Here is a 27,786-nt window from a genome sequence, read left to right as displayed (position 1 = left end):
CAATCTTTTTGAAAATTCGTATTCTGGGTAAGTTAAACACAATCTTTCCATTTCTAGAATTTATAAAGTCCAAGCTTTAAGTTCACCAATTACCAGTTATGAGACCAGTTTGTTGCACATGGCCTACAGACAATTTTTTTTGTGCGAGGGCCAGCTGAACAAAGTGGAAGCGCCGGATCTTGGGAGATCTAACCAGCAAAATATTTTGTACATTTAGACAAAATAATACTGCAAGGCTGGTTGTACAGCTGTAGCATATATATATTTTTGATTTACCAATATTTCGTCAAGCACGGCCTGACTTCTTCAGGGAGTCAAATGATTTGCCGTTACAGGGGCTATTGGCGTAATGCCAGCTATTGACATTGCTATGAAATAAATAAAATTAGCTTAACGCTTTAAAAATTTCTTGTAGATTGCGAAAAAGAGCCAGATGCCGGGCTTAATGCTGTCGCAAATCATGTTGCAAATGAGATGCAGGATTTTCTATCAAACTATTCGGAGTGATCGGGTATATTCGGAAATCTACTGCCTGCAAACTGCTTGTACATTTGATGGACAGTTATTCCACTGGGTATTCGCACCTCTAAGCATTTTCCTGTAGATTTGCATTTGTAAGAAACTAACCGCAACCAATTGGAGTCTTTTGAGAACCCACATGGGAGTTCAAGTGAGACAAAAGTAATTTATGCCAGAAAGCAAGTATATGTCCTACAAACAATAGCCATTCTGCGCCATGTCCAAAGGGTTACCAAATGGCTTCTATAGTGTCGTTCCTGAGTTGTCCCTCTCAGAGATTCAAGTTTGTAGAATGATACTGTTGGTCAAATCCGGTTGTCAGGTTGAATCCTGAATAACCTAGGTTAAATTTACGATCCTCATTTACCTAGGTTGAATAAGCACTCTACCTAGTTAAAAGCAGCTATCAACAACCTCCCCCCTCCCCCTACCTAAAAGGCACTGAAAACATTTATACCTTCCGTCAAGCTCTGTCATTCTTACGCATCTCATATCAAATTATCGGTTTCTGTAGTCACACATTTATCCATTCAGTCTCAGGCATAGTACTAGTACAACATAGTAGGGAAACAAAGAATTGTACTCATGATGAACTTACCGGTATTCGAACTCGGGCCCTCCAGGTCTGTAATCCCGACGGTTTCTTCACCACTTCACTACAACGACGAACATGCTCAACCAAGCACAGTTCTTTTCATTATGTACTTTTGTATGACAATGAAATTGATATCTAATATGTATTACAACCAAAGCTAATCCTAACTTGACGCTAATTTTTCTTAGGCTGAATTTAAGCTCCAAAATCTGAGTGCGAATTCATCCTAGGTTAATGCTGATAATCACCAGTATAACCTAGGTAAAAACGGATTCAACCTGAGGACGGATTTTACCGGCAACATAGGACGCGTAATTCAGTTCAATCCGATGATTGATATGCACTACAAAATCCAACTAATTTTACGATTAATCCTTACTCAAATTGTAAATTTATTCTCTCGATGCCACTGACCACAACCATATGTTACTTCTGAAATTGACGCACTACGACTTATCACGAACTTAATTAATTAATCTTGTTTGTGTTGTTCAAGTGTTGATCAAGGCTGATATATACCATCTGAGATATATTTTACGAATTGAAAAGGTCGTATGTTTTTTTCTGAAATAATTTATGTACAATAAGTAACAATATCACATCTTCATTGCTTTGCGACAAATACAATAAATCGTTTGACAATTTTCTGGGGTGGGCGCTATATTAGCCAAATTAGCCAAAGTATCTCAGAAATAAAAACCATGGCACAAAAACTTATTTTCCTCGCAGGATGGTGATAGGAACGTTTTACTCCATAAAAATGGCTACTTCAAATTACAAAACGTGCTTGATTTGCCAACTGTCAATTACATTCAGAAGGTGTCATTTCTTGGGTGTTCATGCAAATTAACTTCATTTAATCCTTGAAGGAAAACACAGCCCTGTGCAAACATTGGGCGCATAAAATAATGAAAAACTCATAATAAGTAAGACTGGTTACCTTTCTTCCAATGAATGTGGCATTTCTTTTAATGCAAAGATAATAGCATGTTAATGCTCCACGAATTCGCACTCGTCCAAAGTTGTCAGATTCAATGACTAACTTGGCTGCAAGAGAAGAAGAACCGTGATATCGTTCAGCAATTACTGCTTTTGTGGCATTCGGAAAGGTTTGTTTGTTTACGCAGAATAATTTTTTTTTTTTTTAACTATTACTAAGTGTCTAAACACACCATCCTTTCAAACATATACTCTTTGTGGTCTCTGCCTCCAAAAAACACACAGGTACATTTCAACGGTCTTATTGTCGTGACCCAAAATCGAAATGAGCCAACGAACAAGCATGCATGTAACATATTGTGTCTTTATCCTGCCACTTTCAAAGAACGCTACCGAAAATTAAATACATCGAAGAGACCTGCGTTATTGACAGTTAACGGCTAAAAGGCTTGATTAGTTCATCAAAGCTCTGAACTCTCTGAAAGATGTATACTGGCGTAGGTCAATGACAACTGAATAAGCTACGACTTAACATAAATAGATTAAATTCCTTAGTCAGTCATAGAATGATCCGATTGCTTCCCCTAGGATTAAGGCTTTCCGAGCTAGTAATATCGAGCACCTAAAGACTCAGATCTACACTTGCAGCCTTCGTTTCTACAGCGAAAATCATTTTTTTTTAGTGGAAAATGCATTCAGCCGCGGCTATCAAGCGAGCTCAAAGCCAGGAACTCCATTCCATTCAAATAATCTGAACTTAGAATTCAAATTCAACCTCTACAAGTAGGAGGCAGTAAGCTGACCAATTTACAAACCATGATAGAACCTAAAACAAATCCAACTTGTGGTCAGAACAGTGTTTGTTCCTAGCACTGGACCACGCCGCCTTCCATAGTTGATACGTTCATGTCGGTTGTACTCAATTATAAACGTGCCTTGTTTATCCACACCAAGGAACTTCCAAAATGGTGAAATTGTTTTAATAGAAATAAAAATAAAAATAATAATAAATAAAAAAAATAAAATAAATAATAAATAATAATAGTAATAATAATAATAATAATAGAATTAGATGACTAAATGAAAATACACACGATTTCCTGCGACTCTGAGTTCCACTCTGAGTTTTAGTCATCTAATTCTATACACCGCTCTACACAAACGTGTATTGAGCACTCTTTAGCAGTGTTTGCTACAATTTCTCATGATTAATAATAATAATAATAATAATAATAATAATAATAATAATAATAATAATAATAATAAACCGTGTATTAACATCGCGTCACTCCACCACCACTGCTGAGAGTTGACCATATTTCACGCACGAAAGCCTTTTCGATGCCAAAAAACGACACGATATTATTAAGACTTGGATAAACGGCTTAAACTATAAATTGTAATATAGCCTTGAGGTATATCCGATGAAACTCGATTCTTGTCAAATATATCCAAAAAAGGGCCACTGTCCTTAGGGTCATGATATCGTAACATTCTTTGTTATTTCTTTAAAAGAATAACTCTAGTTCTGGTTTGTACTCGGTCGCCTAACATCCAGTCCCGATTCAGCAACCAGGCGGCGATGGACTTGTCTCGGTCATACAATTGAAAATATACACTTTGGTCTGTGGCAGGCATTTTCAAGCCCTTTGATAGCAATGTTCCTAACTAAACGTTGTTCTCTTTATTATTCTATAGCAACCTACCATAATTGTCCCCATCTCTACCAAGAGCGTCAATTTTTTTCCCATGTATGCGAAGATGGCTTCGACTGGACCGTGAATACAACTGTGTTTCCCGGTGGAACGGAAGGCTTCGTGTATCACTTCGCTTTCTCTCCGTCTTAACGTGGTTGTCCAAATACTTTTTCTGTGGTAAGATCAAAACGAATCGCATTTAGCGATGCAATAGTCATAGTTTGTGACAACAAAATATAATATTATCCAACTTACCTCTTGGCTTTGTTGTCCCAAGGATTGGGATAGCAGGCAATTCCTAGAAGGGAATAGATCAAAGCTTACGTAGATTCACGAATTGCGAAATGCACAACATATGTGCTGCTAAAAATGAGATGGAAGAATTATCGTGGTTATTCGAATCACTGACTGTGCTTACTCCAGAAGAATAAATTCGATGTACTTACAAAGAAAAAATCAGTAGATACCGCCTACATCTCGTTGTAAACTTGAGTTTCATTTTGACACGTATCACTAGAAACACCAGTTTCAGCTAAGCTAAAAAAGCAACACACTCAGTGTAGGAAAAAAAACTGCAGCATTCTAAAACCTCACACTTCTTAGTATCCTTTCAATTATATCCTTTGTCCCAAACTACATAGATGCCGCCTTTTTATAATGTGGTTATTTTGTTCCATTTTGGCATGGTGCGAATTCTTTATGTACCATCGCCAATAACAAAATTAATTAAGGTAATCGCCTACAATTAGAAATGCGGTAGGTGGGCATGTCTGATGGCCTTAAGCAAATAAACTCACCCGCGGACTAAGACAATTGAGTCATCGCTGTATGCTGCCACATATGAAGCCTTTTATACTTTTATAGCCCGGATCGGTTGATATTTAACGGCGAATTTACAAATCAGGGAATAACGCAAAACTGTAACGATATAGTGAGACTTGAGAAATCTAATTATACGCTGGAGAACGACTTACGTAGGCGTGAAAAGAAAGCAACAAATTAATGTTACTGGGTAAACAACTTGTCAATTTATCACTGAGTCCATAAGACAAAATTATGCTGCTTCGACAATCTTGGGTCACAATTTTTTCATATACTAAATGCAGTTGTTATGTATTTCCACTTCGGTGGAAAAAATATATACGCGTTTAAACTCCCGCAGCGTTGGTTTCATGATCATTTTGAGAAAGACGTCGAAAACGCCTGCTGTTTTATTCAGTGCTCACACGCAAACGCATTAAGAAAAACAAGGAAGTTCCCAAATCCAGCTGTGCAGTAAGCCGGTGCCGTAATCATTGTTAGGGGCCTCTTTTCATAGATTCCTAAAGTACCTCTCTCAGAAAAATGTTAAGCCTTAATGTGAAGTGGGTAATTTTCTAAAAAAGGAGGAGTTGACAAGTTGTTTTTTCACAACTGACGTAGAGGCGTAAAGTCCCTTCTGAAATTAATTGTCGATAATATCCGGCAAAGCAGAAAACCACGCTGATATGGAGTGATATTGCATCTAAGTAGGGAATTTTATCTCTAGTATTCATCAACTACGCCCTGTTTGTAAAGTACTTAGCCAAACAGAAGGAACTTGTAATTGTTACAGTTAAATCTAAATTCAGGTTAATTTTGATTTCAACCCAGGTCATTTTATTTTAAACTATTATAGCTTGAAATTACAAGTAGTAAACGTCAACAAAAAACCCGTCAATTATTAGCAAGTACGTGTAATATATCGTCAAGTAAATTGTTCCTGGAGGTGAGTGGATGAATTTAGTGTAGCTTCAATTTGTACTTTATAAAACCCCAATGGTTTTAAGTCTAGGTGATGATTTTAAATTAATGGTTAGTATTAAGGTTGGGGTTAGGCATACTGTGCATGATAACCGATTCTACTTTTCTTTCTCAGAGCTTTTTAGAAGGACATTGTCATTGATGAATCTCCTTTAGAGGGCAGGGGGCAACAATATTGAATTATCTTCAAAGGAATAAAAGAACTGAAACATACATCATGTCTAGTTGATTTTTTATTTCCTTACTTATTTGATCTATCTTTGGCTTACTTCGAATTCGTAATAATCAAAAGCAAGTAAAAACAAAACTTTGAAAATTCAGGAAATAGTGTTTCATAATCTTGATCAGAAGCCTCTATTTTGTAGTGTTTCTTTTGAATTATCAAATAAAATATTTGGTTTTTCAAATTTTGCTGAGTCTGTTCGTAGTGATAAATCCAAACTTTGTGATTATTTTGGCACAGTCCCCTCCAAGTTCTACCATTTGAGCAAGTAGCACGTTTGGATGATAAGGCGTTTCCTTTTCCATTTTATTGATTTTCAGCGGCACATAATCCTGAAGTTCGCACTTCTTCTCTTTTTCGTCTGCCCTTTCTGGTGTATGACAACTGCAGAAGGCAGACTGCTGGCTGCCTACAAATAGTGCTGATAAGCAGTATTTAACTCTAGGTACCCATTTCAAATAGTGCTGATAATTAAACAGTATTAAGTCTTAGCACCCATTTTAGAGCGGTTCGCCTTTAATAACTGTGATTTAGGGTTAGTTCGAATTCGCAGTCCGCGGTCTGCAGTTTGCCGGTGTCAGACACCGTTCTCCTTCACTGTCTGGCTCATCCACTATTTCAAATTATTGACTATTTTCATTGCATCCCGTCGCGATAAGCATTTTCATCCCGATCCCGCCTGGTTGAAACCACTTTGCTCCAGCTCAACGCAATAGATCAACTGATCGACAGGTTATATAGCTTCCATATTACCAATCAACCTCGTCCACAGGGCGCTTTTCCCTGGCTTTTCCCACCTAAAGCCAGGGAAAAGCGCCCTGCAAATGGGGACGAGTTTGATCTCCAATAATGCACTCTCATTAAGCAGTAATTTAATTACTTAATATAACTTACGCACAACTGAGTTCAGTTAGACTGAAAAACGTCACTTACAAAGGATTGAAATGAGTGAACATTATGTGCTAGCATTTATGTTTACTGTCAATGTTCAAAAGATACACCTAAGTAACCTCAGGTGAGGGGCAAAATGGGCCCTTTCTTTGCTGTGCCTGACCCGAGCGCAACTGAACGTAACTGTCAGAAACCTTAGGTGTTAGCCATTTTCAAGAGCCAGCTGACCTCCTGCTCCTGGCTCTTCTTTAATAAGCGTATCTACTGTTAAAATGATCAGTAATTTGCAGATTCCCTAAACTTCTTCTTCTTATATAAGACCTTCAGTCGCATAACTTTCTTCATCATTACTGGAGTCGAATTCGGACACTTCTTCAACAGTATTCTTCTCAGGTTGGTCCTGGTGTGGCATGTCTCTGTGGCATTTGAAGTCGACTCAAAGCAGACTTTTTCTCCAACCTGAACTTCTGTAATCTGGAAGTGTTTAAGTCCTTGCCATGGTGGTTTCCTGGCGAACACTTCTCTGTCGCATAGACCAATGCACACTTGCCCAGTCCTATGGCGTGTGATCCCCGCAAAATTTATGTCTTCAAGTTCGTATTACTTCCAAATTCGGAACAACTCCAAGTTCGTATAAGCTTAGCAACAGCTCGGTTGTGATAATGCAAAGATAGAGTTCTTTGTAAAGACCTGGAGCCCGTTTCTCGAAAGTCCCGAAACTTTACAGGCCATTTTCGGGTGTCACAATTCCTTTTGCATCTTAAGAACGGAGAGGATTTAAGTCATCAAATGTTACCTTAAAGGCATGTTAAAAGATCAGCTTTCCAAAACAAGCCGTTAGTAATTTCACACATGGCTTTTCGGACCCGAAAAGTTTTCGGGACTTTCAAGAAACGGGTCCCTGATACGTAAATAAGCCAAAGCCTGTCCAATGCCCGATGATTCTATGAGAAAAGGCAAAGAATAACCCGACGCTGGTGGTCCAGATCAGCTCCTTATATTCAGGGGTCCGCTTCGAATCGTAAAATTTCAAAGCCACCTCAGTGCTTTCTAAAGTTTAGGCTAACGCGTTTTTAGCTTTTCTACAAACGCTACAGGCCTAGGGGTATATTTACGTGTAAACACAATAGTTTTCCTCCTAGTCCAGCCTACTTAAGTTGAAATTTTCGGTCCTGGAAGTAAACGTCAGCTGGAGAGTGAAAAGCAAAAATCCTCACGAAAAATCGCTTACTTTGGAAAAGTGGGCAACTCCGTTTCTTTCTTTAGAGTAACTTAAAGAACAGAAAAAAAAGACATCTAAACGGGAATTTCTTGTTTCTTGAAACTTGAGTTATTGCTATTTAGTACAATGAGTTTAACCACTAAAAGAACGGGGAAAGACGTTGAAACCGAAGAGTATAACCCCGGCGTAATCAATCGAACGAAACCGAACCAAAAACCAATCGAACCCAATCGTTCGATTAGACTTCGATTGGTTCGGCAATCGAACATCATCGAACCGGAACTTTTTTGTGAGTTCGATTAAGTTCGATTACCAAATTCAATCGAACTCAATCGACGCGATTGGTTCGATTTTGTTCGGTAGAAAAACAAAATGGTATACAAAATTGATAAGCATTAACTCTTAGTAGAATTGGAAAGAATTCACTCTTTAACTGAGTTTTACTAGAGGAGCAAGTGTGAGAGATATTTCAATGAACTAAAGTGGGCCGCGGTCATCGTCAGTTACCCTCAGAGCCGGGCCCCTATCTCCTCTTTTCTTCTTGACAACAAATTTATCCCCGACACGGATTTCGAAAGAGCACTCGTGGTAGCCCTTTACCACCGCTTCGAGAATAGTAAGTTTCACCTCTGCCCTGTCCGACATCTTGCCTGTTGTGCTCGCGTTTGAAATAGAAGCCAATAAATAACTTATTTGACCGCAACGCTTTGTTTCATACCAGATGAAACTAGTTCGTATTCTGCGTGTTTCTGATTGTTGAGGTGTTCGACTATATTCGATTGAGCTCGATTATGTTCGATTGTTGTTCGATTACCAAAAGTTCGATTGCGTTCGATTGGCAAAATTATTTTGTAAGTTCGATTAAATTCGATTACCGAACCCAATCGAACCCAATCGAGTGATTGGGTTCGATTGGGCGTCGGGTATAATACCCATAGTGAAAACAAGAAAACAATTCTCACGAAACCTAAGAGTAATAACCACAGGCAGACAACTGAACTTTATTTTTCTGGCTCTCCATAAAATGAGTTTTCGCAAAGAAATATCGCTATTAATTTGAAGTTTTTATGGAACATTTTCCTCGATTAGTTGAATCGGCCATTCCAACTGTCTCAACATAACGTGAGGTCACGCGCTATCGCACCCTCGGGGTTGTCTGCCTGTGCTATGATTATCAGCTCAATACGACAAGCCTTCCTCATTAAGGTGTTTAACGCACACCGAGAATAGCATGCCACCCATGTGAAAACCATGTTAAGTTACAACAGACTAATAGACTCCACGCCGTTATACGGATTCTTCTTATAATATTCATTAACACTCATTTTTCTGAAACGGTGCCCACTATGTGTACAAAAAGCGAAGGGAATATTGTTGCCTATTTTTCAGTCTTTCGGACCCTAACTAAAAATGTAAGAGCAAACCTTCTTTTACAGCAACCCAACATCATTCGGAAAAAAATAAAAGGGGTAATATTTGCCGCAATTTCCCACTCTTTTAGATAAAACGAAACGGTATCCCCTGAGAGTATTACGGGCCGCTAATTAATTTATTTTGAACACTATTCATTACGACCACCAATGGAGGATTGCGTAGTAAAATATAGACTCTTTTATTCTTTAGCTTTTATCCCACCATATTCGTGACTATATTGATAGAAAAAGGCGCCGTTATCTTTACTGATTTTGCAGCTTAGAGACCTTTCCTGTCTATAGCCGATGACAAAAAATATCCATTTCTTTATCCGTTCTTACACACACCCGAAAAGGGGAGAGCAAAAACGTTCGGTATTGACCTAAAAAACATGATCGAATGGCTAACGGAAGACAATTTGAGACTGTTGCAAAGTTGCAATGAAACGTCACGATAAATTTACCCCCATTTTTTAAAGAAAGGGAACAGATAAATACCGGTATTCTTGCTAACTTGGTGAAAATGGTTTGTTAAGCCAGCCTTGGGTCGTCTTTTAACAATTGCAGTAAGGGAAGAATTGTATATTGAGTTACGGTCGGTAAGCGTTACATCTTGCTTCAGTTGACTGATTTCAATTTTCAAAACACCCTCTCACAAGAGATTAAGAGTCCTACGTCTAGGGTACTGTTGTGGAGAGGTGGAGTTACTAATAAAAGCAGGTTGGGCTTTTCCCCCCAGCGTAAGTAGCTGATTTGTCAGTTGTAACTATATTATGAAGTTTCAGATCTGGTTTGTTTGACATAAGAATTTAAGTTCGCGGGGACCAGTTGTTTGAAAAGCCAATTAATTGGTTAGTCCGCTTTTATAAGTTTAATCATGACTTATTGTCAGTTCTTTAAAAATGAATGGTGTAGCTTGCGTCGGCAAAAGGAAGAACTCAAAATATTCAAAACTCCACTGACGATCAACGATCTTTGTCTTTCATTTTAATGTAAGACTGCAAATAAAAAAACTCGGCGCCTTTGCTTTTGAATGAACCTTTTCTCACAATAAGTATGTGTTTTCAGTCTTCTGATCAGTGTAACAAGCTGTGCCTCACTAAGAAACCAGGTGTAATCATTCCTCAGTTCTGGAATGGCATGCAAACAGTGTATACTAATGGCGGAGGGTTCCTTGTTGTATACTAAGCCAAAGGGCAGAAGTTTGCAAGTCCGACCTGCGATCACGTCATAACCCATATCTTTTAGTTATAAATCGGCGCTCGCTTTTAAATTAAAAAAAAAAGGCAAATCGGTGTCTAGTGACATTTGAGGCCGAAAACAAAAATCAAACATGCGATTTCATCCGGCGAACTGGGAAACATTACCGTTCTGTTTGTTTGTGACAAAATGTCTCATGAACTGTTTGGAAAAAAGCGCAAATTTTTCTTCTTATACCATTTCTTTAAGTAACGCACTATTTTCTAAAAACTTTTATTGTGCTGAATTTCAACAAATTTGGAGGACACTGTCCAGGGAAATGGCCATCAGAGAGCGAGTTCGCACGGTCAGGTGAATATGCTACAATGTAGGTGGTCTTTTCATTGTACCCCTGCGTAGCTCGGCAGTCAAGAGCACTCTAATTACCTTAATTTATCTAAGTAAAAATATGTGAGTATCCAGGTTTAAAGATTATAAAAATGTGAAAAAGTCTTCGTGTTAAAAAAAATATGGGTGCGAAAGTTTTGATCTTTTGTCTTCAAGTGTGAAAGCTTTATACGAATAAAATAGTAGTAGCGCGGACGCAAGAATCTATATAGAAAAAGCGTGAAATAATATGACATTAAGAGAATTCATAAAGAAATAGAAATAACAATAAACAAACTGCGGTGATAAACATATTATATTGCATTTTCACTTGACGTTTCGTATCATACAACATACATGTTCAGAAGTGACGGTTGAACAAATTTTAAAATATATATATGACGGTATAAAACTTTGAAAGTGACTAGTAACTACAATAAATTAAGAACAATGCTCTTAACAAATAAATGTAATATAAGCAGTGAAAACTGGTTTGTTTAATTAGTTAATAAATCCAGAATTTCTCACTGCCAACGTTTTCGTTTAACGTTGGTTTAAGTTCGCCTATTAGTCAGGTTTCTTTTGTTTTACAATGTAAATCAGGTCTTCTCTTTGCCAAGACTTCAAAATGGTCGCACTTGATGTTGTGACACGGTTTTGACTATATGATAAGCAACAGCGGAAGTGTAAATGTTACCCTTAAGGGCTCTGTAATGATCCGTTTTCCGATCATGATCATAAAAACGATGTAAAAGTCATTGCAATCCCAACAACAGGCTTTGTACACATTTTTGGATCTTTGGCATCTCCAGAAACGAACTTTGTAGGGGTTTAAAGATTTGATTCGGTGGGTGTTAACAAAACCATAAAACTTACTAATACAAAATTTGAGAAAGCGTGTGATACTTTTCTTTGAAAACCTAAATAGGGTAAAACAAGGATTACATATCTTTTAGGAAGTGTGGAAATAGGCCAATATCCTCATTGTTACAGTCTACTCTGTCTCAAGTCAAGAAGCTATTACTCCAAAACGATACATGAATGATGTCTTAAGAAAACATGAGAATAATGTTTCAGATCCTTACTAATACGCGAGCTTAAAACCAACGTTAAACGAAAACGTTGGCAGTGAGAAACTTCGGCCTTATTTACCAATTAAACAAGCCAGTTTTCACTGCTTATATTACATTTATTTGTTGAGAGCATTTTTTAAATTCAATATTTCGACGAAACGATTTTCCGCAATTTGCCTTTATTCCAATTTTCTCTTTCAAAGTTTTACACCGTCATTTATAACTTCTTAAAATTTGTTCAACCGTCACTTCTGCGGAAGATGTATGCTGTATCATTCGAAACGTCAAGATAAAATGCATTATAATATGTTTATCACCGCAGCATGTTTATAGTTTTTGATCAAGTTAAAATGGCCGAAAAACAAGAGTATTTATGAAATGGAAATAGGAATGTTGCGACAATGCTGATGATGTTCATTGTTTTTAAGACAGAGGAGTAACTAACGGTCTTGAGTTATTTTTAGTTCCACTTATTGCAGCACTATACTGACTGGAGTGTTTTTCCTTAAAAATAGTCACCTAATCAATGAATGAGTTGCCAGTAATAGCCCTTATTCACGATAGCCGCCATGTTGGTTTTCAAATTGTCATGCAAATTAGCCATGTGTTATCCTGGGGGTAAACATTGGAATAAAGGCAAATTGCGGAAAATCGTTTCGTCGAAATATTGAATTAACATTGCTAAAAGTACATTTTAGAATTTAGAATTAAGTACCTTTTATAATAATTTTATATCTTTTGATTGCCTCCGTCATTTTGACTTTCTACCTCGTTATCTGCTAATTTTTCAGTAAAAAAAATCGCAGTAACTTGTGTAAGCATTCTATTTTACTAGTTAGGTGACAAACATTCAATGAACATGAAACAAATCATCTGTGTGGCTAAGATGTTCGTTAGATTTTAACCTCTCGAAGTTGTGTTGTTTGCCCCCTCAGAAGTGTGTAGCTAATTTGCATGATAATAGCAAATCTAACATGGCGGCTTTCGTGAATAAGGTCTATTGGATCGATGCCTTATGCGCAAAGGGTTCTGGGATCGCCAAGGGGCAAACATTGCAAGTTGTTTTGAGAAAATGTATGGCGGAAAGTTATTCGACGTCTAAAAAACGATTTTGGAGAGAGATCAACGCCTTTTTCAACACAGTTTTATCAGAAATCGATTTGGGCAATGTTCAAATATTTTTTTACGAGGTTACAGAACCTCAAACTTTGTAGATATATAACAACTTTGTACATAAGAGAGTATGATTGTGGGAGTACTAAAACCTAAAAGACCCGCCCCAAAGATCAGATCTACAGAGAACTAGTATATGAAGATGACGCTTTTGTATTGGACGAAGTCACAGTGGAGCTTGACAAGTTTGCTTAGCCCCAGTGACTCTATACATGTAGTTCTATAAGGCTCTTCACGTAGATGGTAGTTTAACAGAAGAAAAGGTTTGTTTACATGTAAAGCTGGGGCATATCAGATATGAATTGTTATCTAAATCCATCAGTGTTATCTAAATCCATCGAAACAGAGACTGCTGTATTCTATGGAAGAGGAGCATTAAAACAGCTGCCTCGAAGCAGAAGGAGATTGAAATGGTTTGCTTGAGCAGAATTATCGTGACTGGACTCTTTGAGAGTTTGTGCAAAATTGTAGAGGCTCGAAAACCGTTGTATTTTTCTCAATCAAACAAGAACTTAACGTATGGGTTTTCTCATGTTTCGCATCGTTCATTTCATCCCTCCAAAGAGCAATAGCTCTGTAAAAAGAATTTCCATCTCCTCTGACAACGACTTCTCTCGTTTGATGAGGTGTATTTCCAGAAGCAATAATTCGTTTACGCAAGACGTAACTAATAAGAAAACAGCCTAGACACACGTTAATACAACTAAAGTGATTTATTGTGTTATTTCCTCCATGCAGATTTGCACCTACTTTTGTAATATTGTGAGACCATGACGAGATGTTAATTTCACAATAAACAGCAATAATCCTTACGGATCCTCACACGAGCAAGCTTAACCCGAGTAAATTTTATCTCATCAGTTTCACGATTATTCAAACAAAAACTTACATTTGCCAGGAATCAACATTGCCCAAACCGATTTCTGATATGTGTCGATAAAAGCGTTGATCTCTCTCTAAAATCATTTTTTGGACGTCGAAATTAGTTTCCGCCATACATTTTCTTATAGCGACTTGCAATATTTGCCCCCTGGCGATCCCAGAACCCTTTGCGTATAAACGGGGATCCGATTACTGGCAACTCATTCATTACCTTTGCATTTAGAGTCGACAGTGTAATTATGAGACTAAGCATGGTTTGCGATGTTGGATAACTTGGAACACATCTTAACATTACTTTTCTCCAAACATTTTCTTGCTTCAAGAACAATCATTGCAAACGATCGTGTGACTGACGTTAGTTTGAAGGCCAATGAGGCTTGAATTTGGGTAAAGCAGCAGTGTCTAGAGTCAGTAATAAGGAAACACCCAAAATATCAACTTTCACTTTAAGTACTTCAGCTACTGAGAATAAATTTGGGGGAGGAAAAATACTTGAAGAACAGATCAAAGGTGCATTAAAATTCCCGAACGTAGCGCAACGGACATATTTTGATTTGTCGATTTTAATGGACCAAGTGAAAATTATGGAGGGCAGTCTCATCCTTCAAGAATTGCATCATACCATGTTGAGTATCAGGTATGTCCCCCTCGTTAAAGTATCGATCAAAGTATCGTAAAATAAACAGCTTGGATATCTAACTGCAGTATTTTCGTTGTTTTTCTTTTTAATGTCTTCAACTGTGAACTTATTGTCGCACTGACATTGCGCAGTGCAGCGGATGGCATGAGTGCTCTCTCGGTTTGTTTTCGCAGCTTGCTCAGACTGCCCAAGATATCATTCTTGCTTATAGCACGCAGTCAAACGATTGCTTAATAAACCAATAATGCTATATTGACACACGAGGGCAAAAATTCTTCAGTAAAAACGGATGAGACTTTGGAAAGACGACTTTCGTTGAATTGATCCTAACCTTGAAGAAAAGAACTCACTTCAGTGAAAGCTAAGCTCAAAACCTTTTTACAAAAGAAGTAACATAACAGTTTCATTTAAGGGCGCGTTCGATTGAACCTATTCCGGAATTACAATACGTGGAGTGATGATGAAAACGGTATGTTTGGCGCGTTTCGAAGCAGCAAGGATAATAAAAACATGTTTAAAATAGCATTTTAGCGGAAGTTTGACAATTTTAATGTGAATCTCCCTAAAAAGGAAGGATTTTAAACTTATATTTCATGTATTCCTATTCCGGAATACGGTAAATCGAACGCACCCTAAGTGTCATGGCATTTAGCTAGAGCATAAGCTAATGGCGAACACTAAGATGAAAAGAAAAGTAAAACAAAATTTAAACATTAATCCGTGAATAATTTTGTTAAAATATAATATAGTTAAAAAAAACTATGTACAATGTAAAATAATATTATGTATTGCATATATTACTTGGTTGTTGAGTTATTTACTACATGCAGCAATAGACCGAATGCATAATTAGACTCTTTAGCCTCGCTCTCAACCGAACATTTCTTTTGTGTTTTGCCCATGCAAAGGTGGTTAGTGAGTCTAATTAGCACATAAACAAAAGAACTTTTTTGGTCGCCATTTATGCGTTCGGTTGAATTGAGGCTGGATTCATCCCTTAATTAATAGGCCATTTCCGAGATGTCTACCTCCTCTTCAAGGCGAGTCTAAGTGCGAAATTTTTGTTATGAAAATTAAGTTTCATTCATATGTAAAGTAGAACTAATTACCATCACAAAAACTACACACTTAGACTCGCTTTGAAGAGGAGGCAGACATGAACTCGGAAATGGCCTATTTACAGTTAAGGTCCTAGGAATGTGATAGAGTGTGGTTTCCCATCAGGTATTATATGGAACAGACGGGGAGGCTCGTCCGAAATTTTGAATTTAACCTCTAAAGGAGACCATCTGGGCGTGGCTCAAACTTTTTGTGACCCCTAAAGAAGACTAATCTGGGCGTGGCTTAAGCAAATTTTGACCCCTAAAAACAAGTTAAAAAGAAAATTTGACTTCTGTTTCTCTTCGCGTAATTCTGTGTTTCTTCGAGGAACCCTAAACGAGACCTTGGCGGCTTAAAATATTGGCGCTTTGCCCGGAACACCCTAAGCGAGACCAAAATCCAAAATTTAGACCCTTAAGCGAGACGACGAGCATCCCCGTCTGTTTCATATGGGAGTTCCCCCCCCCCCCCCCCCCCCCCGGGCTTGCGATGTCACACTCACAGTTTCTTAGATTATAACGAGAGAACTTCACTTAAAACAAATCAGCTGACCGGCACTAGCACTGAGGTACAAGGTCGTTTCTTACTTTAAACATTAGTATAGCACTTGCCAAGTACGGTGAACGCAGCTGAACGCCTATTTTTTAGTGTGGACAAATTAGCGCATATCAGTAACTTCTCGTAAGTTTCTGAAGATCTGAACATTGCCCTTAACGTGCGTTTTCTTAAATGCACTATGATTTTCTACTGTCGGATGATCTGCAGCAATTCCATATTAGTTGACAATGCGTTAAATGCGTATGGACGTCTTGTAAAATACAAGCTTTGCCTGGCATGGTGTAACATCATTAGCACCCTGACTCTTTGGCTAGCCTTAACACTGACAGACTTCAGATATATGTTTACTTAAGTCCAGTGTTTCATACAAGTACATCTCTCCTCGGGATCTGCTGCACACAAGTTACGTTAAGGCAGCAGCTTTCCGTCATTCGGACCCATAGCCGAGCTGAAGAGAGGCCTGCATGACTCTAGTGATGAAATCATCATCAGAAACTACTCTGCAGTCAAGTTGAGAAAGCATTCTTGAACCCGAGAAAACGCAGCGCAATTCCATGATCATGGCTTCAAATCCCTTTTGAGCCTGATTATTTTTCGCGCTCTACTCAACTTGCCTCGTGAAGCGACTGTCATAATCACTTTCACTTAGAACAACGCTATGATCTTTAGTTGCCTATGAAGGTTAAGAAAAACGTTTCCGAATACATGCATGTCCAACCGAGAAGCACTGTGCATCTCTACTAACTCTTCTTGATCAATGTAAATTGAAGCTTTTTGACATGACAGTACGGTTGGATTATAGTTCCGGGATTACAGTCTTTGCGCTGGAAACGGATGTCAAATAGACACGCCGCAAAGTACTTTTTGTAACTGATATTTTCAGACTTTAAACGATAGAGTTTAAACGCAGAGTTTAAACGATACATTGGATGAGTGTGTTGGGCTTGTTTAATGTTTTTATAATAGTCTTCCAATCATTCCTCCCATTGTTCCGGACAAAGTAAGCAAAATTCAAGCAACAGTTTTGGATTTCCTCAGTAGAACTGCACAGCCTAAAATAGCCACGGTATAGGTAGGTTTCAGAGAGATCCCGTCCTTGGTTGTTCAATCGAATCTACAATAGAATGTTGCAATAAAATAAGAAATACCAGCCCACTGAAGTACGCCGGAAGGATCATCTTTCCTCCATCACAGGTAACGTAACACTTTTTTCATCTTTTTCATTTTTCCAATTATCTACAGCAAAACCGAACTGGCTTAATGAAATACTTCGCTGACCGCAAAAGTGAACTTTTCGGCAAGAGACGTGACGGCATGAAGAGCTGAGTGAAACTGAGAATTTGAAGTCAATAAGCTATTTAAGGTTAAAATAGGAAACTGGAATCATTAGTTCTACTTTAAATAGAATAATTAATTTGTTTGCAGTTTTGAAAGGAAACTGAATTGGTTCAAATGGGGCTCAATTCGTGTTCAGTTCTAAATGCGGTGGGATATATATAGCATATAGAAGATCTGATCCCGCTGAGATTGTTAAGTGTGATGTCAGATTAAAGAACAACTTTCTCTTTGGTCCGTGTAAACGCTCAACGGCTGAAAGCAGAGTCGTCACTGAAACACAAAAATCCTTTTAATAACATTACGGTAGCTCCACATCGTTGCTCTGTTTCATTCTTTCGCGGTCACGGGTATCTTGGAATCATCCAGTCATCTAGCCTCAGTTCTTCTACTTTTTTCAATTAAAAGGTTCATTTTAACAGTAGCCACTAGCATTTAAGCATTACAGTGTCTGGCGTAGTTAAACACAGGAGAGTCAAGTTAAGGCTCACTACTTGGAGAAAACATTTAATCCTAAATACAACATGATTTTGGCTTCAGGAATTTCAGACCAGAATTAACAGTACATATAGCCGCAAGAAAGCCATTGTTAGAAACATACTTGGACAATGTCCAATGATAACAATGTAACAGCAAGAATCAACTACTAACCACACCTAAGTGTTCGTATAGCGTCAGAATTGTTCTTATCTCTCGTCAATTTGTATCTAAACCGAATTGACACCAGAAAACATGGCTCCATCGAAAACATGTGTGTCTGTGCCGGCTCGCTTTTCTTAAGATTTGATATGGCATCGATCATCAACGCCTATGCAGTGAAATAAAAGTAGTGAATTCCTAATCTTGAGTTCCCTTATTTTGTCGGAGACCATTGAAATATTTGCTGCTGTTTTTCATTTAAAATCATCTCAAGGGCCATTTCTGATCCAGTGAAAGGAAATGTTTGAATGAAACAGTTTTCTTCGTTTTTTCCCAGTTATAACTGAAGTGTTCCTGCGTAAGCCTAATTTTCAGTCCAAAAATATGCCCTAGTTCCGCATATCGTGTTAAGAGATAAGATATCGATCTTGTTCCCATTAAACATCAGCGGTAAACGGCTTTTGTAACAGGTTGTAGAAATCAGTTGGTGGTTAAGAGGATCAGCGGGGCAATTTTGAAAACGTCTGCAGATCCCAATCAAGATAAATAAATTTAAAAAAACATTCCGCAAACTGGATAGCCTTAATGCTCTAGCACCATCTCTTGCCGGACTGGAATAGTAAAAAATGTTCATGTGTTTGCTTCTTTATTGCAATTGATTGGTACTGTGAAGGGTTCTCATTATCTGATACCTATTTGTGACACTTCTTTCATTAGGCAAAGCCTGAGTGTCTAGATCATGGAAATAATCGTTTTATCCAGAAATGTTTTGGTTGCAGTTTGAATTGATAATACAGAATAGCACGTGCCACCTTAATTCCTCTTTTACGGTTCTTACTTCGTTTTTTTAAAGGAACTAGAAAAGCTTCTCACGATTTGTAACATAAATTCTTTCAGCGTGATAGTGAAAATTATCAAAGTACTTTATCGCGAGAATCCAAACCAAGGGCCCACGAACCGTGGGTTGATTGGCTAGGTTAATGTAATAGTTACAGAGGTTAGGAAATCTGCCATTTCTATTTAAAACAAAATGGTCATAAGTGGTATATATATACGGATGAAGAAATATACAAGAAATTACGAAAGAAAAAGAACAATTATCAGCCGATATAACAAATAATGAGCGACTTCAACTGGATTTGAATTTTGTGAAAAAAAATTTGTTGTAACTATACACCACATTTCAAAGTTCAATGTTTTTGACTGGCGCCCTGCGAGCCTGATTAGGAAAATAATTTTTCTCTTTTCTTGGATTCCAACAAAAGAGCGGCCTCCCAGAACGCACAATTACTCTTATCATGAACTTCATGGACAGATTGAAGATATAAGCTTAGCAAACTGTAAAGGCAACTGATTAAGGTTGAAAACATAAGCCGAGAATCGTTAGGTACATGACGATCACTTGGTCAGTGTGCACTGGCATGTTACCCACGACGGAAGTGTCCTGTACCCAGAGTTATTGATATTCACCCACTGCTGATAGCTGAGGTGAAAAGCGGAAATATTAAAAATACAAATTTGGTTTGACGAGGCAATCGTCTGGAGTTATCCAAAAAAAAATTGTGATCCGTTTGGCATCAGTGAGGAAGATAAAAAAAAAAGAGTGTGTACTTTGTATCCAACTTGGTCGCCGTTTCCATGTGTCTTTTGATCGATATAATCTAAGATAAAATGAATTAAAATATGCTTTCGAATGATATGTTGAATGGAGAACAGGCAACTTGTTTAGTTAAATCCAGCTTTAAATTAAAGTGAAAATTCGAGAACATCTATCACTTATATAAAAATGCTTTTGCACATATTGTTTAAGTGACCTTTTATCATAATCCGGTGCCAATTGGTCAGTAAGAAGCACTCAGGTAAGCCGGTAATGAAATGGGAGAAACTCTTCATTCGCACTTATTTATGAAAGCAAAGAATTGGACAGCTTGATCGGATCGAAACTCAAAAAATCATTCAAAACCTTCCAAGGCTTAAGGACCCCTATAGATAATTGATCAAGCCTTGACCTTGTGAACACTTTAAGGGAATTTTGAACACCTAAAACAATCAAAATCCTAGTTCATTAAGTCCAATATGCTAATAGTAGAGGGCCGTCTTTGTGACAATTTTCGTGAATGGGGCTAAATGAATATCGCTACGATAGGAAAAAAATCCTAAAAAATATGTAAACCAAAACTAGGCCAGTATGTCTAATTAACATTACTACAAAAGAATAACAAATATAAATCAGTCGCAATTTATGAAAGTGGTCTATAACAGCAATAAATGACATATAGATTTAAATATAGGCAAATTGCCTACCCCTAGCAATGACGTCATCACATTGAAAATACTGTATTTCCTTTTACGCATTATGCGGCATAGTGAAACTGACAAACAGCTTCCATGGAACGAATTTGCCGAAGGGAAATTCTTTGAGTTGTTTGGTTCGGTTGTGAGATATTTGTGCTAAAAGTAGCTCGCCGATTACAGGAAACGCAGATTGTCACCTTTTTAGAATTCAGTCAAAAAACGTGTTAGCCGACCGGGGTTAAACTTCAGCGCTTTCCGATTTTCAGAATGTCGTTTTTGGTTACTGTACTGTAAGAAATGTAATCAGCCACATCATCGCAAAGTGGACTTTATTTTGCAACTGAATGTGACCATGACACGTGCATATAAATGATACGAAAATGATATCACTGTTCAACTAGACAACACCGAAATGATATACGCTTCCTCAGCGGATTTTGTTTACATAAAGAGCTAAAATGTGGGATTCGCTCACTTGTTTGGTTCACATAGCCTATCAGCCAATCTTTAAGACATATTTTATCATCTAGCCTAACTTGTTCGTAGCATTGTTTTACAGTCTATAATCTGTCATCTCATGTTTCAGTTTTGTGCCAGGCTAAACGCATTTTGACGCGTTTAAAATGTTTGGTTAAACTAATAGACCTAAGACCGGCATAAGCTGTAATAAGTTGAAATAATAGTTTTCGTATATCTTGCAACGAACAGGAAAAGCTACATCTTGAACTCGAAAATAATCAGGCCAGAGCCCAGAGCATATCAAGAGATTATCTAATCTTCTAAACATCCGCCTTTGCTTTCAAGTTGGCAAATAAAATAAGTCGGCCGCTTTTAGTGAATTTTATTGATATATTGTTCTTTAAGCCCAATGGTAGACTTACTCACAATCAATGCTTTTTGGAGTGCGAATCATTAATGTTGCCGCTCGTCGAAAAAATGTAGCAGCCGCATGCCTTTGATCGCCTTGCTTACAAGTTCTCGCAAAGGAGACTGTAGTCTACACTGATGTCATCAAACCCATTTCGATGGCAGTGTGTAACAATTCAACATTTAAAATTTAATTAAGGCGTGGAAAGCTCAAATTGGCACCTAGAAAGGTCAAGCCCCAGCGGCCGACGATAAAAGACAGTGATAAGGATCTTAATTGCATTTACAGTTAATTGTTCTTCGTAAGTACAGGAGGCACACCTTCTAATGGCAAGACTTATGTCTCCGTCAAAACATCTTACCCTTGCTGTTAGTAAATCTACTTGCATAATTTCTGATAGACCACGGCCTCCTTTCCTTCCTTCGCTGAGAGGGAGTTGGTTGGACTTGTCGAACATTTCCGCTAACACTTTCTAATTGTTTATTGTGGCTAACCCTCGCTTACACTTAAACCGGCAACGGGTGTTGACCGTTTTGGTGACGCATGATAAAAGGTGCTCGGCACGCTATTTCACTCAGTTTACTTCAGAATGGCGTCGAGCTTGATTCTCTTCAGGGCCTTCGTCCTTCTCACGCTACAGTAAGTATTTTGTATTTAGTTCTGCCAGAGTAAGCTTACACTGGACAAAACGTTGAGTCTTTCTTTGAAATTGGGATTGATTATAATTATAATTTAGCGGCTTGAAATCGGCGTTGACGCCTTCTCGAACTATTGATCAACAATTTTTCACTGGTCCAAGTAGTGAAGAGCGCTTGCTGAGCTCTGACAATTCAGTAAATCGTTCATGGACGAATAATTTCTTGTTGCAGATCATGCTTGCCAGATAGTCTTGCTGAAGCAAGAAATTTAAATCAGGTACAGGAAACTAACATCATTACCTGCTTGAAATGCAATAAATTTCAATGACAATTTTAGTCTTGTTTGCTGTGACTTAACTTGCATCGGTTTTCTCGTTATTTGTTTCTCTTCTACTCAGAAGCCGGAAGAAAAGAAGCTGTTTGACGATATTTATGGAAATCAAAAAGCCAGAACGGACAAAACTAGCCTGCCGTTTTGCAGATTCATTCAGCTTTATTCAAGAAACAGTGGTCTCCACGTGAGAATCAATGAAGACAGAAGTATAGATGCCAAGGGTGAAGACGGTGATAAATACGGTACTAGCGGTGGATACTTTAATGAGATTATAGAAAGTTATTTACTTTTTCGTTACAGCCGTGACTCATTCTTTTTTTTTTTTCTTGTAGCGGAGTTTTCGTGTTCTTTAAAATGAGAGTAACTCTCTTCGCACGGCCTTTGTTTCCGCTCACTGCGTATCGTAAAAATAGTTTTTCTCGGGAAAGAGATCGATTGTCTCGAAAAAAAAAGCAATGTATTTAACCTTTAGTTTGCCTGGCTCACTCTATTCGCATAAAATTAGGAGTCCGGCTCTTTGATCGGACTAACACAGCTGCATCGTGTAGGTATTTTAACGAGCTTCTTCCCTGCTTTTAACGGTCACCAAAAAGGCTTTGTTTTCTGGCCAATGTACTTCTTTCTGATCATATGGTTAGGAATACGTGAGTAGACTGTTCCAGTGTCAGGAAGAAACAATTCTATTGAATTAAAAGGGGACGTTTTTGTTCTTCAGTTTTTTAGCAATTTAAGTTACTCTTGCAAAAGGAGTTAAATTAGTGCTATTTATAGAAGGATAAGTAAAAAAAACAAATCTTTAAAGGAATTGAAACTCGTTTTCTATTAACGTACGAAAGTAGTAAAACTGGGAAGGTCCATGTTTACAGGTTATCGACTTGACTGTCGACACACTAATTATCGGCCCACTTGGTCTTCACACAATCGCCATTCTCCGACAATCACACAAAAACCTTAAGGGTTTCTAAAATGCTGCTCGCTAGACAATTTTTGACTTTGTGATGGGTTCCCTCAAGGAACTCTCAACGATTTTTCTCACGGAAATCTGAAGGAACGTAATGACCAAGGTCTAACTTCAACAAGAAATCTCGATACGTCAGGCGGCAAATCCGTTGAATTACTAAGTAATTAATTACCGTACAACACCTGAGGCTGCCCTCAGGCGACTTAACAGACTTACACCAGGCCGCTTTGTCAGTTCATTGTAACGACTAGAAAAATCTCTGAAATAATTAATCCTCTTTGCGATTATTATTTCAAAAAGACTTTTATAGACACCACACGTCTTACAGAGCCGGTGATCATCCCCGTTATGTTTCCGCATAATGATGTAAGAAATCATATTGAAGAATAAAGTAGGGACTACAAATAACTGATCGCCCTATTTCCTACATCAGTTGTTTTCCTACACCGTATTTCTGGTCCAAATCCAGTCCACGATGGTTTCTGTTCTTCTTTTTTCAAAATGACTTCTCATTATGACAAGTTAAACGTCAGTTACGTTTCATAATGATTCTCCAAATTGAACTGAGCCCATTATTTCACTGTTTTTTCTTCCAGCCAAGCTTATAATTGAATCAGTAAGCTTCGGAAGAGTTCATATACGTGGTTCAGTGACTAATTACTATCTTTGTGTGGATAAGAGAGGCCGTCTAAGAGCTAGGGTAAGTAGGAAAAAATAACGCATTAAGACTACATAGACGGATGCGTCTGTGAAACTCTCCGGCTCAAGTGTACAAATTAAAGCTGTAAAACTTTTAACAATGTTTGACAATGTTCCTTAAATTCTAGTAGCTAGAGGAAATGCGTTTCCAAGAAATGCCACTTTGTGCTCTAAGTGTTATATAATTTTATACAGTTTAACTACTGCTACTGTACGTCAAAAAGGCCAATTATTGCCAGGCCCTGCAAACAAAGCCCTTAAGTTTTGAAGTAATATTGTTAATTGTTGGCTGGGGTGCCTTAGATGTCGCATGATACAATGTCCGACAAATTATTTGCGTGCTATAAAAGGGATTTTGCTCAGATCGAAGCAATCTGTATACTGTTCGACCGCTCGCGAAGGAATTTGTAGTCCAGCCCCACCCGGAATGGTGAAAATGTCATCTTGATTACCAACGCCTCCATTTGATTGTCATTAAATTTACGCCTTCACTTAAGTAATTAATACATCTTGAAAAGAACGGGCTTTCTTCAAAAAGAGGTTTTCATCAATGTTAAGCTAACTATATTGACACTTTGCATTCTAATGTCCAAATTAAAGGGATCAAACAAAATCAGATTATTTTTCGCTGATATACAAACAACCATTAACATTAGGGGCCACCTTATGCCTGCTATCAGTCTTATGGGATTCTCTCTGTTCAATCCAATATTTATAGCGAAACTTTCTCGCTTTATTTAGCTCTGCCTTCAAGCAAATATATTAGGTAGACGGAGCTTGAAGGCACTAATAGCAATTATGAACGGACTCAAAATAGAAAAGAAGCAATAAAACGAACAGCAGGATTAATTGCAAAGATTGTTACCTCATGGATAGTTGATTGATGGAAAGGTGAAAGCTTCTTCCCGTATCTACTACGAAGACTGGGCACTTATTTGGGATAATCAGTCAAATTTAATTTGTTTCGGAAGGATAAATTATCTTACTTTTTGTAATGACAGCGACTTTAATTTCGAGAACTAAAGGGTATCATAATCGCTGGAAATGTTAACTATTACTTGGAGCATTGAAATAAACATGCAGCTGTGTTCAATGAACTGAAAAAGCCGTGCAAATAAATCGCTCTCATGCGTCCGCTCTCCTTGCCGAACTCTTAGTGTGGGAGGTGTTTGACAGCTGTTCTGGTTTACCTACGGAAATAGCAAAATTCGGATATCCTTTCTCGTTTTCAACGGGTTATTTATACTTTTAACAAAAAGGATAATTCTAGTAGCGGCGGAATTTTAAGCCTTTTGAACTCAGGAAATTGTTTCATTCTATGTTGCCATAGTGACGTTTTGGGCGACAGAAGAATAGTGCAGCAACTTTATTTTGATACGGATATCTACCCATTCAAATTCCCTAAACAACAACTCTGTTCAGTCACGAGTCTCTAAAATACCCAGGTGTCAGTATAAGGACTGAGATGCCACTTTAGTGTTATCAACTTTCTTGCTGAAACCTTTGTAATTTATTTAATTTTCTCGTATATATTTATACAACGACAAGTATTTCCTTCTTGATCATATTGCGGTGCTCCCTTGCGAGTATTGAATAGTATGGCTTGCTTTAATAACATTGATACCAATACTCATAACAAAAAAAAAAAAAAACTTTAAGGACTTTTGCCGCCGCAAACCCTGGAGTAAACATTACAGAATTCAATCAAACTGAATAATCACAATGCTTCAGTAATGGTCGACATGAATCATAGCCACAGCCACAATCAGTTTTCTTGAAACCTTAAAATAGTTTAGCATTTCCTTTCAGGCCCGCGGCAAGTGGAAGGACAACTGTGTCTTCACAGATCACTTGGCTGATAACGCTTACACGGAATTCCGTTCTGTTAAGTACAACAAAACTCTCATTGCCTTCAATAGAAGCGGGAGACCAAGGCAAGCAAGCAGGCCGGTAAAAGCTGGAATGAAGGCTGTTCAGTTTATGGAAAGAGCATTAAACATTAGACTTTACAAGGGACAAAAGTTCAAAATAAGCAAGAAAAGAGGAAGCAACAGAATCGATTTATATCGCAGAAAGCAACCCTACGACAAGATTTTCGTTTCTTATAAGAAATGGAGAGAATTCAAGAGATGGCTCAAACTGAATAAGAAAAAGGAAGTTGAAAAAAAAAAACCTGTAGCATCTACATCTGTGCCAAGGGTCAAGACCACGGAACAGACAGCTAGAAATAACACAGCATCTGTAACAGTGTTATAGGAACAAAAAGGGAACACTGCCGCCGTTTAAAGAGTGAAGTTCAGGACACACTCAGAACTATTGGCTTCCAGCTTCGTAGGCTATTTAAACGCAAAAAGAAAAAAGAAGCATCCTAATTACTTACAAAATATTTGATGGATGCATTTCATTGCTTCTTCTCTTCAATAAATGCAATTAACGAGAACTGCCAATCGTGAAATAAGTAGAGCTTTGAGAGAAAGCATACAGTAGGCATATTTTAGTGCCTTGGTACATGAACTCACCACAGAAAAAAATCTTTATTAATAACAGATTTTATTCAATCATGTAAAGTTTTATCTTTAGTTTAAAAGACAGGACTCCTCTTTTGCGCTACTGATGTGTGTTTATATAGGTATTTATTTGTCTTTCAGGACAATTTATAAGCTTTAAAACAGGGTTTTTGAGCCCCAGTGGACAAGGCGTGTTTTTGCCTACCAAAACCTCGATCAATTGACTAGTAAGAGATAATTGTGGCCAGTGGTTGCAATTAAGGTGGCTGAAACCAGTTTGAACACTTGAAAGAAATGTTCGTATGCTCAGTTCTAATAACAAGGTCTCTTGAAAGTGTTGAAACTGGTTTGAGCCATCTTAACACCCAAAAATCTTGCAATAGTAAAAACATTATAAATATGATGATAATAATTCTGATTTCTGTTTCCTCCTTTTTCCTCCTTTTCATATGATCAGATGAAAGAAATGGATAGGTTCAATTTTACTCCTTCGTTGTTTGCGAATCTCTTCTAACCAAACTGTCTGCTTTCTCAGCTCTAACATTGCAGCCCGGCAGGTACAAAACACAGGTCACAGGTCATTGTTTTACCAATACAGAAAGTTTCCTAAACATTCATAAAAACTGACCTTAGGCCTAATTAGGCTGAAATTAGGCTTAAGGTTAGCTTTTATGAATGTTTGGGATACTTTCTGTATTGGTAAAACAATGACCCGTGACCTGTGTTTTGTACCTGCCGATTGCAGCCTTTTCACTTGCCGGAATACTTTGCGAATGAAACTTGTTAGAGTTCTGTATGTTTAATCCGTAAAAAAACCAAAAAACCAAACAATAATACAAAAAATCCTTATCATTAAAGAAACAAATAACATTCTATTTTCTCCTGAACAGAAACTTGCCAAATTAATGCGCAAATACTTGCGTGGTGTAAATGCATTTATGCTTGTAAGTAATCGTGAGAATAATTAAAAGAAGTTGTTACTATTAGGAATAACACACAAACATCAGATATAACCACATACACTTGAAATTATCTTTTACTTGACGTTTCGTATACTTCTGCATACATCTTCAGAAGTGACGGTTAATACAAAATTGGAGTTTAAATATACAGGATCACGAACTTATTAACTATTAACTAATAAAGACATAGCTTTTCGCTGCTGACATATTCATTTAAGATCGGCTTTAGATGTTTGATCAGTAAAAACTAAAAGACGATTGCATGACAAAAACTG

The 27,786-nt window shown here is 37.7% G+C and overlaps 2 protein-coding genes across 3 annotated transcripts in view; one reads left to right on the top strand and one right to left on the bottom strand.

Annotated features, from left to right (window-relative positions):
- LOC138007124 (fibroblast growth factor 18-like) overlaps positions 1-4,465 on the bottom strand; it is a 7,284-nt gene extending 2,819 nt beyond the window's left edge. Inside the window, exons 1-4 of the mRNA XM_068853868.1 lie at positions 4,197-4,465; positions 4,006-4,048; positions 3,760-3,922; positions 2,055-2,161 (exon numbers count right to left, since the gene is read on the bottom strand). Coding sequence (XP_068709969.1) covers positions 2,055-2,161; positions 3,760-3,922; positions 4,006-4,048; positions 4,197-4,249 — 366 coding nt within the window. The 5' untranslated portion in view covers positions 4,250-4,465. The remainder of the gene's footprint in view (positions 1-2,054; positions 2,162-3,759; positions 3,923-4,005; positions 4,049-4,196) is intronic.
- A 17,271-nt stretch (positions 4,466-21,736) lies between these two features.
- On the top strand, positions 21,737-27,171 carry LOC138008978 (fibroblast growth factor 8-like). 2 transcript variants are annotated; one of them, XM_068856274.1, is made up of 5 exons: positions 21,737-22,049; positions 22,280-22,325; positions 22,450-22,624; positions 23,940-24,043; positions 25,852-27,171. In XM_068856274.1, the coding sequence occupies exons 1-5, from the start codon at positions 22,000-22,002 to the stop codon at positions 26,296-26,298; spliced, it is 822 nt and encodes a 273-aa protein (XP_068712375.1). In that variant the 5' UTR covers positions 21,737-21,999; the 3' UTR covers positions 26,299-27,171. The 2 variants fall into 2 exon arrangements, with proteins under 2 accessions (XP_068712375.1, XP_068712374.1); XM_068856273.1 differs by having other exon boundaries at positions 22,447-22,624.
- Positions 27,172-27,786: the final 615 nt, after the last annotated feature.

Source organism: Montipora foliosa, chromosome 6 (genome assembly GCF_036669935.1).
Source record: "Montipora foliosa isolate CH-2021 chromosome 6, ASM3666993v2, whole genome shotgun sequence".
NCBI lineage: Eukaryota > Metazoa > Cnidaria > Anthozoa > Scleractinia > Acroporidae > Montipora > Montipora foliosa.
The sequence above is the reverse complement of the archived record's forward strand: the minus strand, read 5'-3'. Positions and strand labels throughout refer to the sequence as shown.